We start from the raw sequence: 14,159 nt of genomic DNA, 5'->3' as shown, positions 1-14,159 counted from the left end.
AGGGATCCCCATCCACATATTTTGTATACATTTAACTCTGATTGTCTTTTTTTTTATGTGGAAAATAAAGTGAATTGAATTGAATTGAATTGAATGTGATTTACCATGTGATAAATGCTGCAGATAATTTGGTATCGCACTGACGCTCCGGGCACTCCTGATGTCCGGATCATTAGTGCGATTCCAAATTATTAGCTGCGTTTATCACGTGGTCTCATTATTGGCCAAACAGACGCCGCCTATCATATGCGCCACATGCATGCAGACGGGTAGCTCGGAGGGTTAAAATCTAATTTCTACACGTTCGTATGGGTCTTCATTGATGGCAAATTTCGTCGAAATGACACATCCTGAACATGCGGACGGGCAAATTTAGATTTCTAGGTGAGTACTCAACATCCATACGAAATGATGTCTGGCGGATCGATTTCGCTAGGTTCGAAAATACACAACAGCGTGGCATTGTATACAACGCCACATTCACGGGTCTAACTTGGACCCAACTTATCGCCTTTTTAACATTTGGACATGGTCTGGCGAAAGACCATGTCCAAATGTTAAAAAGGCGATAAGTTGGGTCCAAGTTACTCGGACTAAGTAATTGGTATCTTCCTAGTATGATTAACATGATTAATGTCATGATTGGAAATTTGATGTAGACTAGACCGGCTAATTGAATGGGGGTAATGTGCATGCACGTGTTCCACATGTCAAATTGTCAACTGACTCAGAAAAGAAGGACTGCATCTCTCTATGGGACTGATGACATCATTCATATGCATAAGGTATATTAATTACCTTCAATTTGTGTGTGACAACGTGCGTGCGTTGCAAGCGTTACCTGCGCATAATTAGCTGAGCACTTCAGTAACTCCAGCAGGAATTCACATGTAACGCTGGAGACGGAACTCCACAAAATTGTCCTTTTCCCCTCTATTCCCAATATGTAAATAACATTGGTCTGTCGGAAGGGATCCGTCCTTTGCTTTGTCTCCAAATGGTGCACTTTATACAATTTAATTTAAAGGAAAAGTCTGAAGTCACTTGGTCTAGAGTTAAGTCACCTGTGCAAGCAAGGGCGTCAACCACTTCTCAAAAGTGGGGGGACATATACCTAATTGATCAGAAATTATGCAAGCATGGCAAGTGCGAAACGTGAAGCCCTTACACTACAGCGTGGGATTTGGGGCGGGGCCCCGGAAAATTGTGTGTTCCAGACGCTCTGTGGTGCAATCTGAGGCAATTTCTGAACACATTCACGCATTTTTTGAGCAAAAGATGATCATTTAAACAGGGGTACACCCCTGTCCCCCACCGATTGACACCTGTGAGTGCAGGGGCCATGTTTTATCTGCCATTGTGTATCTTTTCTATCCCTACACCTACATTTTAGATGTTCATGCATTTGTAAGAAATTTCTGCACAGTTTTGATATTTGGCAATCTGCTCCCCCAGGAATTTTTTTCGTTGCTGAAAAGTTGTTTTTCATTTTCTTTATACAGATATGCAAATTTACCTGTAATCATACAACTTGTTTGAGTGGCCAGATACTTGTTAATGATTTGATCGTCTGAAGTGGTGGGCGGAGTCCTGAGGCAGAATGAGGGGGGTTGACGCTGAGCAGCTTGCTAAGCTACAGGAGAATCCTGCCAACATCCGCAACATTTGCATCTTGGCACATGTTGACCATGGTGAGTTGAACCCAGTCAGAAAACCGCTAGTCAGTCTGTCGTTTGTCATTAGCCAAGATGTACATGATGAAAGAAGTACGTGATAAAGTTGTGATTATGGGAATAAATATGCGCTTGGCCAGTTTTAAACAAGGCCGTTTAATACCGGCTTAAGGAATCGACACTGATAATGGCCCGAGCCAAAAGCAAGGTACATAATCAGTGACATGGCCCTAAGCCGGTCTTAAACTGACTTGTTTGATACTGGCCAAGCATATATTTATTCTCAGTCACAGCATATTTTCAGAGCATTCTAAAATGTAGTGAATTATGTACATTTTTCAAATTGTACATGTAGCTGTTCAATTCATCAATTATTTTTTGAATGTATCTTGTTGGATAGGCAAAACCACAATGGCTGACGCCCTTATTTCGAGTAACGGGATCATCTCGTCACGCATGGCAGGGAAGCTGCGTTATCTGGACAGTCGACAGGATGAACAACTACGGGGTATCACCATGAAATCAAGTGCAATATCGCTTCGCTTCAACCAAGGTATAAATTCACCAATTTGTTTTGGGGACTTAACTTCTTCTTTGAACACTTAAGTTGGACTGCTGAAGGCCCGAAATAGGGCTGCTGCTGTATGGGCTCCGTGCACCAACAAAAGAGGGCACCCTTTTACCTAGCAACGACATCCCATGGGCGGGACACTACATTTTGCTGGTTGACGCGCATGCACCGTTCCTTAATTGTGTGTGACGTACGTACACCAGGGATTTGTACTATGTACACGCAGTGGCCGTGCTTCGCGACAAAATATTGCAGTCAGGCAAGATGGCGTATTTCGGTCACCCCCGACTGTACTTTCTTTGCCGGTGAGGGGATACTTGTGAACGGAGCGGTTACTGTAAACAAGAATAGCAGGATGGAGACTGATACTGAACTCTGAAATATTGACAGAGAAATTAGTTACTTTCAGAGTCTGATTTTGTTAAGCATGACATAGCTTGCGGGGTCATCACGACCTCATCATTCAGCATGGTGGCTAAATCCCTCCGCTCTCTGATCTCTGGGGACAAGATTCAAGGAGCACACAAGATCAAGACCCCCCTTCACAGCTGTGGGTGAACATTTAGTTCACCAGAATCATAACATCACCTTGGACAATGTACAAGTCATAGCACGAGAGGAACGCTTCTGGAGCAGAAAGATCCGGGAGGCCATAGAGATCAAGACCCAGAACCCAACACCCAACAGGGACGCGGGATCATCCTGCCCGCCATCTATGACGATCTGCTCTCACGTGACCATCCCAAAGGTGGTCACGTGAGCGGAGGAATTTAGCCACAACGCTGAATGAAGAGGTCGTGACAACATCGCTGGCGGATTGTCGCGTATCAAACCATAACAACGTCTAGATATCTACATGTAAGCTTCAATTTTGTTTTTGTCCATCTGTTTCCATTGCCAGGTGACCAGGACTTCCTGATCAATTTGATTGACTCCCCAGGTCACGTGGACTTCTCTGGTGAGGTATCCACGGCAACCAGACTGTGTGATGGCGCCCTCGTTGTTGTTGATGTGGTTGAGGGGGTGTGTCCTCAGGTAAGACCAGAGTCTTCTTTAGAGCGTTGGTCAGTTTTAGGTTTTAACAAATTTTTGAGGCTAAAAATAAGAGTAGGAAGAAAACACAAACTGGAATGCATTTTAACTTAATGTTTTATTTGAAATACATGTTACGGCATCCCTTTTGTATTCTTTGGTTCTCATTTCTGTATGAACCTATACTGTTATGGCATGGCTGCCACTACAGCCAAAATGCTAATGAGCTACATGGTGCAACTACATCTTGCCAAATATGGCTTTGTTTTTTTGTTCAGTGATATCAACTCATGATACTCTCATTGCAATAAACAAAACCAGAAACAAGTTGGCATTATTTCATTTAGCTATGTACTTGTGCCCGTGTATACAGGTGTAACTGCATTTTTTTCCCTACTGATTTTTATTTTGTGCTATTTTTAAACTGACTGGTTCCACTTTGGAGGTAAACAATATGAGAACCATAGAAATAAAAAGGGACGCCCTAATCAACATAAGTTAACTGTCATCTGCCCAGTGCAAAATTCTATCATACAACACAGAAAAATACAGTTGACTATCGTTAATTAAAACTTTGTTACAACAAAAGTTTGGATATACTCGTTGTTTACATCAAATGTTGGTCTAGACCATGTATTTACATATGTTTGCAATAAATAACACCGATGTTCCTTTTATTTAAGGCATGTAGGATCATTGCATTTATCCCAAAAGTAATCTACTGTTATAAAAAGCTTACTTGGATGAAATTATTCCGTCTGGTTTGCGTCATTTAGAAGAAGTTGAAATCAAGAAATGAAGGTGATTTTCAATGATCAGGCAATTGACTGATTTTCTTTTTTTAAATAAAGAGTGCTATGGACGAAATCATGATTCGTGATCAAAAAGTTGTGCATAGTTTTTCACTGATTTCTTGAAACGTGTAATATCCACTAAGCTGAAACTTCAACAGGTTAGGTTTTGCACATTCTTCTTTGGATTTTGAGTGACGTTATTGCTGGAAACAAAATGTAAAAAAAAGAAAATGATCCTAAAATTCGGATATAACTAACGTTTTGCTGAGGTGTATTTGAGCTGTACATGCAGTTTTGGGGTAGTATACTGGAAAGTGAAGATGTTGATAAACAATTATTATTGGTTGTGTGAAAAAGCAAAAAAAAAAAGAAAGAAATCCTGTAAAATAGTGGCTCCTGGTGTGCTGACGTTTTAAGAAAAATTGTATTTTTCCAACGCTGGTCGGCCAACCAGCATTGGAAAAAATTGACTACTTTCAAAAACTGTTTCTAATTTTTCTCATTTAGTTATTTCGCATTTGCTTTGCAATTGATTACACACCTGTGAAGGGGTACAAGCCTGCTAGACTGATTCTCTGATCTTACAATTCCCATGGATTCTATAAATTGCTCTGTTTCATCTTAAGTGGGGTCAGGGAACCAGAGGACAAGAACATGATTGGTTTTCTTGTTTTTCCAGCATCTACAAGCCCAAAACTTCAAACAAGTCAGTTTAACAATATATTTGCTGAAACATATTAATCCTCCAAATCCATTTATATCTGAAAATTGCAGCAAAATTACAATAGATTTGTTTTCGACTCTTAATTATCTTTCCTGGTGTAAAATCTCTACACAGACCCATGTAGTCCTGCGCCAGGCCTGGTCCGAGCATATCACCCCTTGCCTGGTCCTCAACAAGATAGATCGTCTCGTCACGGAGCTCAAGTACACACCGCTAGAAGCCCACCTACGACTGCAGCAGGTGCTGGAGCAGGTGAACGCCGTGGTGGGCAACCTGTTTGCTTCAGGAGTCCTGGAACAAGCTACAGTGAGTCTGTTTGTTTGTCTTACTGTTCTGCAGACTGGTACATGGAATATTCTGAATCTGGCCATGGGCATTTATTTCCATAATGCAAATAATATTGCAAGCAATATAACAACATGAAGTAACAAGTAATCGGTCTTTTTAAAAAAAAAATGTGAGAGATAAGAACAGAACAATTGAAAGGTATGTAATATCAAATGAATTTTATTCTGGTACTTTAGTTTTGCAACTCGCGATGTTGCGTCCGAAATCATCGAACTTCGTCAGGCAACTTATGACCACTCCGGCCACAGTTTCCGTAATGAGAAAGTTGTGGTTCCAGACGAACCAGCCTCGACTCCATGGGCGCGTGCGCGTTCCTTCACTAACCCCTGGCCGTGATGTACACGTAAACGATGCTGACTGGCTATTCAGAGCGTACTGCGCGGGCATTTCGAAGATTGCACGCCGGGCGCACCCATAATGCGCTCGCGTGCTTTGCACATCACACGTCATGTACGAATATTCAAAAGTGCGCGATGCCTGTACGATATGGATTATGGCAGCCTCGTTTTTCGCTAAAAAAACACACACCTGTATCTGCGGTTGTAAAGGGACGAAAGGGGTACGTACGTTTAATACAAATCTTTGCTAAATAACGCAACGTCCAAACCTTATGTTTGAAAGGATGGATTCTTCAAAACACAACTTTCAACATTTTAAAGATGGCGTCGGCGCGTAAAACGTATAAACTGCAGCCTAATTATAATGTGCCATAGTTTGACACATTTAAAGAGGTTGTGGAATGCTCGAAGACATTTCCGGGTTTTTTCGGGTATATGTAGCCTAAGGTGTGATGAAATAAAAACGACTATTGTGTCTGTCATGAAATGAGTACAAAAGGTACTTTTGAGAGCTGTTTTTCAGGTCCTGTTTCGACCCGAACGTGCAATTTGTGTAAAAGTCGTCGTTGGGGGCAGCAAACAAAACATAGTAAATCGTGATGTAATAAACAGGACTCGTTTATACTACGCTGCATCGGGAGTCCTGTTTATTACGTCACGATTTACTATGTTTTGTTTGCTGCCCCCAACGACGACTTTTACACAAATTGCACGTTCGGGTCGAAACAGGACCTGAAAAACAGCTCTCAAAAGTACGTTTTATACTCTTTTCATGACAGACACAATAGTCGTTTTTATTTCATCACACCTTAGGCTATATACCCGAAAAATGACGGAAATGTCTTCGAGCATTCCACAACCTCTTTAAATGAGACAAATCCAGGGGTTGAGATCGCGCAAGGCATGATGGGAAACAACATGGCGCAGCAAGATCTCGTACCCATGGGAACGAGGTTGTAGACGAATAGGAGCACTGGCATTAAAGAGGCATCAGGGAAGCCATCTGGGAAAGAAAAGAAACAGCCATCCCTCAACAAAAATGGTGGGCTACGTTTTAACTTATCTCATGCATGGGACCGGGCCATTCAATTCATTCCTAGCCATCTGTCCGATGATTCGGATGCAACATTGCAAGTTGTAAAACGTAATTTCCAGAAAAAGATTTGTTTTATATTTCATCTGAAACTACTGGATGACTGAGAACATGCATCAATAAATCATAAGGCAGTTATGGAGGCATGTCCCAAAGCCAGGGGATTTTGTGGAGATGCTTTGACAAACAAACTGAAACAGCATTCCTAAAATACAGATCCAGACTTACAATCAGATAAACGCAAATACAATACATATGAATTAGAAATATTGATGGACAAACAAAATACATAATACTGATGATTAATAAATCATGCAACTACATTTAGTCAGTAAATAAATAAACGGATGAATAACATGTAGCGGATCAAGTAATAAATGAAGGAATAAATTATCAAACACCAGTTAATTAATTTAAACAAAAAAATGAAAATTTACAACTAAAGTGTTGCCGAAAACTTTCTTCTTAGTTTTACTATTGTGATAATTTTATGCATAACGTTGTGTTAGGCCTGCGCCCTATTTCATCAAACTCTTCGTAACTTACGATGCATCGCAGCGATGCGACGTGTCGTATCACTACGATGCGTCGCAGCTGCGACGCGTCCTGCGATCCACTTCACAAAACACGTCGTAAGTGCGTAGGTGCATTTATAGCACAACTCGGTGACTTTTTTATGTATCATGTCAGCGTTCAATAAATAGTCATCTGACATTCAACAAAGAGTCGTCGGATCTCAGCTCGAAAGTTGTTAAAACGTGAAACAAAATGGCGGCCGTGTGATGCAATTCTGAAGGAAAACAAGCTTTCATTGGACTGTATAGCTACTTTGAAATTTCAAATGCAATATTCCAGTCTAATTCATTATTATTCAATGAATTTTCTATTTACAACTTTACACACATTGCCTCGGTATTATAATCTCGTTTATGTAATGCTTATGGCATAAAACTGGCTTAGAAAACGACTCTTCTTATTTTGCGGTGACCACTAAACACGTCGAAACGTGTTTTAAGCCGTTGTCAAGGAACTGACTGAAATGGATGATACGACGCGTCGCGAGTTGCGACGTGTTACACGTCGTAACTCGAGTTGCGACGCGTCGCAGCGCTTCGTGAAATTGGGTGCTGTTCTTGCACATTTAAACATAACACCATATTTACCTAAATCTAGTCAAGTAGCTTCCATTTCGCCTTAAAATATGCCTTTTTTAATCATCTTCATAATAAATTTTGTAGCCATATGAGGGGAATTGTCAGTAGTTTATCAAGCAGTATTTACACAGCCTTTCAGAAAGATTTTGCTTGCATTGAAAAATTGCTCATTCATAATTTCGAATTCTGTTTTTCAATAATTTTAGACATAAACTACATTGAAACACTTAATTTTAGACATAAACTACATTGAAACACTTAATAGGCAGCTTTCCTAAAAAAAAATATTTACAGATTCCTTTAGTCGTTTAAAATCTTGTTAGTTTGTTTGAACTGAGTTTATGATTCCTTTCTACTGTGTGTCTTGAACCTGTTGAGCCAGGAATGGGTTTGTAAAGTGTTGTCAAATTGAGTATGATTTTCTTGTGATAATGGGTTCGAAGCCTGCATTGGTGGCTTTCAGTCTTTCATTTCTGTTTACGGTCAAGTTTCTGCATATCTTGAACAGGGCAAGATAAATGTATATTGTTCTTGTTGTAGGTTAAAACATAGATACTAGGCTTATTGCAAGTTGTCTATTTTTTGTACTTAATGTCCATAATCACTTTTTAAAAGTGCAGCAGTGGTGCAGGTCGACTGCACATCACAGAAAATTGTTCATCACAGGGGTAATCATGCCATTCCCCGTTTATCTGTACAATAGCACAGTCTTCATAAGCTCCCCAGCTACCGGTATTAGGTTGGCTTTCCGACCAATTCCTGTACTCCACCTCATCAGTACCATCCTGACACTTCCAAGTACCTGTCAAATATAATGCAATGATATTTAAATAAACAGAGATGGGAATTGACAAACAAACAATTCTTCAAGGGAACCCAACCCAACCCAATCCAACTCAATAACTTAACCCAGTTTAATTGTTAAGTTTAATTTTAAATTCCGGCATTGTGTACAACCAACCTTCTTCCTGGAGATCATTGCAATTGATCCAAAACTGGGTTGTAAGTAACCCAACAAATAAATCAGTTTCCTCCTGAGACTGTGGCACGACCAAGACACTTCCCATCTTGATGCACTCATCTTTTGCCTCAAACCACGTTAGGCGCTCAGTGATAGCTTTGAAGCATTTGCCACCCCACAGGATCCAAGTACGAGGACACGCCCCTCTAGAAGCAGTGCACATCCCGCTACCATCAGTGCATCTGATCATAAGACAAAGGCTTATCAAGCCAAAGATGAACGGTTTAAGAGACACCATCATCTCTCACATCTCACCCGACTGGTGTCTATTGGTGAAATGAGTGGACTGTACACGTCGAGTACGGTAATCATCTTGTCGAGCATCAGATGCTCCAACTCTGATATTTTCATTTCATTTCACAAGGGAAGATATCAAAACAACCTCAGAGCTCTTTCTGTTTACTGTCACTCACTTTTTGCTTTAGTCTGCTAATCATTGACAGGAGAAAACCAATAATTTGGACATTGATGCCACACTGCTGACCTCAAAACGTCACTTAATAATTAACATGTAGTTGCGACACTGTTCAATAACTTGAATACAGATTTGTGGCAGACATGACTTTGCAAGTGGGCCACATGCATGTAGTACTTAACCTCTTCATAATGTTAACCAGAAGAAAGATTTGTTTCAGCATCAAAATGGAAGTCGAACACATCTCAAATAAAACACTTCCCTGGAATGTTTTCATAAATAAATGACCAAGAATGCCTCAATCAATTGTTACATGTACATGTACACATGGCATGCATGGTACATGTACAATGTAGTTTGTAAAGTGAAATTGTGGACTCCATTGAAAACATGTCGAATCATCTCACGTTACAAGTGATCGTAACCATTTAGTCACTGTATCACCCCAAACCACCCTGCCTATTACTCACTGTAGCACCTGAAAAGAAGCACTCTACAGGGTGAGTCAAAAAAACGAAACCCAAATGTCAGGACTATTGTTTTAGTGAAGTTCTGCATGCAGCACTTTCAAAATCTAGGATATGAAAGCCCAATTCATAAGCTATTGTTTAGTATCAGAATCATTCAAATCACTTGTGTACTTTTCAAGTTAAGAATTTTAAACACAACCACCATTTTAAAGTTCTGTCCACGGATCACAAAAAAAAGTGTCCGTTTTTTTTCAGCAAAACGAAAACAATTCACACACATCCCTATGTGATTTGTTTTCGTTGTGCTGAAAGAACACTTACCTTCTTATGATCCTTGGACAGAACTTTAAAACGGTGGTTGTGTTTAAACTTGCGTAACTTAAAAAGTACATGAGTGATTTTAATGATTCTTGCACTAAAAGAAAGCTTGCTAATTGCGCATTCATATCCTAGATTTTGAAAGTGCTACATGTAGAACTTCACTAAAACAATGGTCCCGACATTTGGGTTTAGTTTTTTTTTACTCACCCTGTACAGTTATTCTTCAGTAAATAAACACATGTACAATGCAGTACACGTAATGGGTTAGTGATAATAAGATGTACAGATTCATGTCAATGGAATTGAACCAACATTTATTTCCATAATCCGATTACTTTGGTGAAACAATGTTAGAAAATGAAGTAATAAGTAAATAAATCTATTTAAAAAGGGATAGATATTAAGGAAAGAGCAATAAATTAAAAGGCAGTTATGGCGTGTATGGAGGCATGTTCCAAAGCCAGGGGTGTTGTGGTCTTGTGGAGATGCCTCAACCAATCAAACTGAACCAGCATACCTCAAATACAGAGCCAGACTTACGATCAGACAAACACAGATACAATACATATGGGATGAATTAGCAATATTGAAGGACAAACAAAATAGATAATGCCATTGATTAACCAATCATGCAACTACATGTAGTCATTAAATAAATGAAAACATAAATTAAATGTACACCAGTTAATAAATTTAAAAAAAAAAATTTGAAACTTGCAACTAAATTGTTGCTGAACAACACTTTCTTCTGAGTTTTTCTTTTGTGATAATTTTATGCATAACATTGTGTTAGACCTTTTCTTTCACATAACCTAAAACATAACCACTATATTTACCTAAAAGTACTTCAAGAAGCTTCCAATTTGCCTTAAAATATACCTTTGCTAATCAGTCTCCAACACAGCATAATATAATTTTGCAGCCATTTGGGGCAAATTGTCAGTACTTTATCAAGCAGATTTATATACAGCCTTTCATAAAGATTTTTCTTAGATTGAAAAAGTGCTCATTTTCTCAGATATTTTAAATTCTGTTTTAAAAAAAATGATTTTAGACAAAAACACTTTATAAGGAGCTTTCCTAATAATATTTACAGATTCCTTTAGTCATTTAAATTCTAGTTAGTTCATTTGAACTGAGTTTATGATTCCTTTCTACTGTGTGTCTTAAACCTGTTGAGCCAGGATGTTTTTGTAGAGTGTTGTCCAATTGAGTATGATTTCTCGTGGTAATGGGTTCGAATCCTGCATTGGTGGCTTTCAGTCTTTCATTTCTGTTTACGGTCAAGTTTCTGCATATCTTGAACAGGGCAAGATAAATGTATATTGTTCTTGTTGTAGGTTGAAACATAGGTACTAGGCTTATTGCAAGTTGTCTATTTTTGGTACTTACAGTCCATAATCACTTTTTAAAAGTGCAGCAGTGGTGCAGGTCGACTGCACATCGCAGAAAATGGTTCATCACAGGGGTAATCATGCCATTCCCCGTTTATCTGTACAATAGCACAGTCTTCATTAGCTCCCCAGCTACCGGTATTTGGTTGGTTTGCCGACCAATTCCTGTACTCCACCTCATCAGTACCATCCTGACACTTCCAAGTACCTGTCAAATATAAAGCAATGATATTTAAATAAACAGAGACGGGAATTGACAAACAAACAATTCTTCAAGGGAACCCAAACCCAACCCAATCCAACTCAATAACCTAGCTTAACTCAATCCAAGTTTAATTTTAAATTCCAACATTGTGTACAACCAACCTTCTTCCTGGAGATCATTGCAATCGATCCAAAACTTGGTTGGAAGTAACCCAACAAGGAGATCATTTTCCTCCTGAGACTGCGGCACGACCAAGACACTTCCCATCTTGATGCACTCATCTTTTGCCTCAGACCACATCAGAGGCTCCTTGGTGGCTTTGTAGCATTTGCCACCCCACTGGATCCAAGAACGAGGACACGCCCCTCGAGAAGCAGAGCACATCCCGCTGCTATCAGTGCATCTGATCATAAGACAAAAGGTTATCAAGCCAAAGATGAACCGTTTAGACACCATCATTTCTCGGTCGTTACTTAACTGGCGTCTGGTTCCGAAATGAAGTGACTGCATGTTACATTGAATCATCTTGTATAAAGCTCTTTCTCAATTTTTTTTTTTTTTTAATTATTTAATATCAGCCTTTTATCATTGGCAATATGTACTAGTGTAGTGTATTGACCAGAGGTAATAACAACAACCATTGTGACTCCTGTTGCCATGGTTATAACAAAGTCACAAAAGAAAAATGTAAAAAGGCTAAATGGTTCATTGATCACGGCAATCCGTTATTTAAATTAGTACAAGTTCACGCAAATTGCTGAATCTAAAAGACATTTAAAAAGATTAGTTCAAGTTTTTCTAAGAAGATAAATGTATTTTTTATTTCAATATCAAATCCGCAATTTATATGTCACACCACATTTCAGCATACATGCATGTAGATCTCAGCATATGTTGCAAATAATTTATCTTATATTTTCTAGGATAAATTAAATTCTTTTTCAAAACTAAACTCTAAGAAATTCATTTATGGGCATACATGTAAGTTAATAAGTCTTGGTATTTTTAACATAATGGCTACACTAGACATGAAAAAAATCCTAAACAAAATTTTTCAGATATATGTATGTTTTTAATGTAACAAATTTTATTTGATCGTTTGAACTGAGTTAATAATTCCTCTCATCATCTACATTGTACAAATGTATAGTGAATCTTTTTAGCCAGAAAATTTTGGTAGTGTTGTCAAGCAGATGGTGTGAGTTGTTGTGGCTACTACATTGTACACAGGGTGACCGTAAGGTCATGGCAAAATTCTGCTAAATGCGCTTCAAAAATCTGTCAGATTTATCAAAAATCTGCCAAATTCCCCAGATTTCTTCGAAATACACTAAAAACCCATAAAATCACATGCAGATTTGTAGTACCGTAATTTTCGGAATATAAGCCGCGCGGCGTATAAGCCGCAGCACGCAAAAATCTGCAAATTAAGATATGAAGTCGGCGTATAAGCCGCATCGGCGTATAAGCCGCACCAACCGCAGCGGTTCAATTTTGTAAGGCCTCCAAATTCTAGTCAAAATGCTCTGAACCAGTTCCATTTACACTACGAAAGCTATAAAAGGGCCACATAAGTTATGTCAGATCATTTACAGTCGATTACTCTTACAAACAAATATGGAAATTGATGATGAGAAATAAAAAACGGGAATTGCTGCCGGCGACTGACATTATTTTCCCCCAGCACTTGAGAGAGTATGCAACCCACCATGTGTTGTCTGACTGGAGCGCTACAAATCCTGCTTTGTGGCAACAGACACTGAGTTGTTTTGTCCTAAAGGATAAACAAGTCCGTTTTTACAGCAAAACTTATCAAATTGTTGTGATTACTAACGAGTAGTAACGTCAAACATTCAAGTTTGGATCGTAACTTTCTTCGAAAACAGTCAACACGATGCTGAGATTTTTATGGACGAATCCATTAATTTCGTAAGGGGTGATTTCACCCCTGTTTTGAGTTTTACATCGTTTCTTGAATACATTTCAAGAAAAAAAATTATATTGTGACGTTGAACAACTGATTATCAAATAAAGATATGTTTCAGACTCCATAAAAAGTATTAGTTGTCTTTTTTCTTTTTTTAAACAGGGGAAATATTGGTAATTATTGTTCCCAAGAAAGTACACCCCTTTATTACCACAAATGGTGTGGTCCATGGGGAATCCATGCAGCATGATGCATGCAGCATATGCAGCATCACGTGCGGCCGGTTGTCGATGTCCAAGGGACAGCTTTCACTAGCCGTACTTTTTACCGCTCGGTACCTTTTTGTGGGACGTGCTTTCGGTTTGTTAATGACTTTCTTAATTGATAATTATTTCAGCAACACATCTCTTCTTGTACCAGTACATTGAATACACATGTAAATTTCATTTTTATTCTTCAAGTCTCGGCGTATAAGCCGCCCTGTGTATAAGCCGCAGTAAACATTTTCATGGGCAAATTCAACGTATAAGCCGCGGCTTATATTCCGAAAATTACGGTACTGCCTTAATTAAGGTTCAAATTACATTATTAACAATTTATAGTCACATAAAGACGTTATGAAATTATTGCGTAAATTTCAGGCAAAACACGGTTGCGGCGTGATGTCCGGTTCCCAGTG

General features: G+C 39.0%; 1 protein-coding gene across 3 annotated transcripts in view; it reads left to right on the top strand.

Moving 5' to 3' along the window:
• The first annotated feature begins 104 nt into the window (after positions 1-104).
• The window catches only part of LOC119718872 (elongation factor-like GTPase 1), a 31,363-nt gene continuing 17,308 nt past the window's right edge, over positions 105-14,159 (top strand). Inside the window, exons 1-5 of one of the 3 annotated variants that reach the window (XM_038188295.1) lie at positions 105-384; positions 1,503-1,691; positions 2,074-2,226; positions 3,146-3,279; positions 4,909-5,100. In XM_038188295.1, coding sequence (XP_038044223.1) covers positions 1,601-1,691; positions 2,074-2,226; positions 3,146-3,279; positions 4,909-5,100 — 570 coding nt within the window. In that variant the 5' untranslated portion in view covers positions 105-384; positions 1,503-1,600. Of the gene's footprint in view, positions 385-1,502; positions 1,692-2,073; positions 2,227-3,145; positions 3,280-4,908; positions 5,101-6,409; positions 6,523-14,159 lie in introns of those variants that run through there. The other 2 variants (XM_038188296.1, XM_038188297.1) reach the window with 2 other exon arrangements.

This window comes from Patiria miniata, unplaced genomic scaffold (assembly GCF_015706575.1).
Source record: "Patiria miniata isolate m_02_andy unplaced genomic scaffold, ASM1570657v1 HiC_scaffold_7, whole genome shotgun sequence".
Taxonomy (NCBI): domain Eukaryota; kingdom Metazoa; phylum Echinodermata; class Asteroidea; order Valvatida; family Asterinidae; genus Patiria; species Patiria miniata.
Note: the sequence above shows the minus strand (reverse complement) of the source record. Positions and strands in the feature narration are given on the sequence as shown.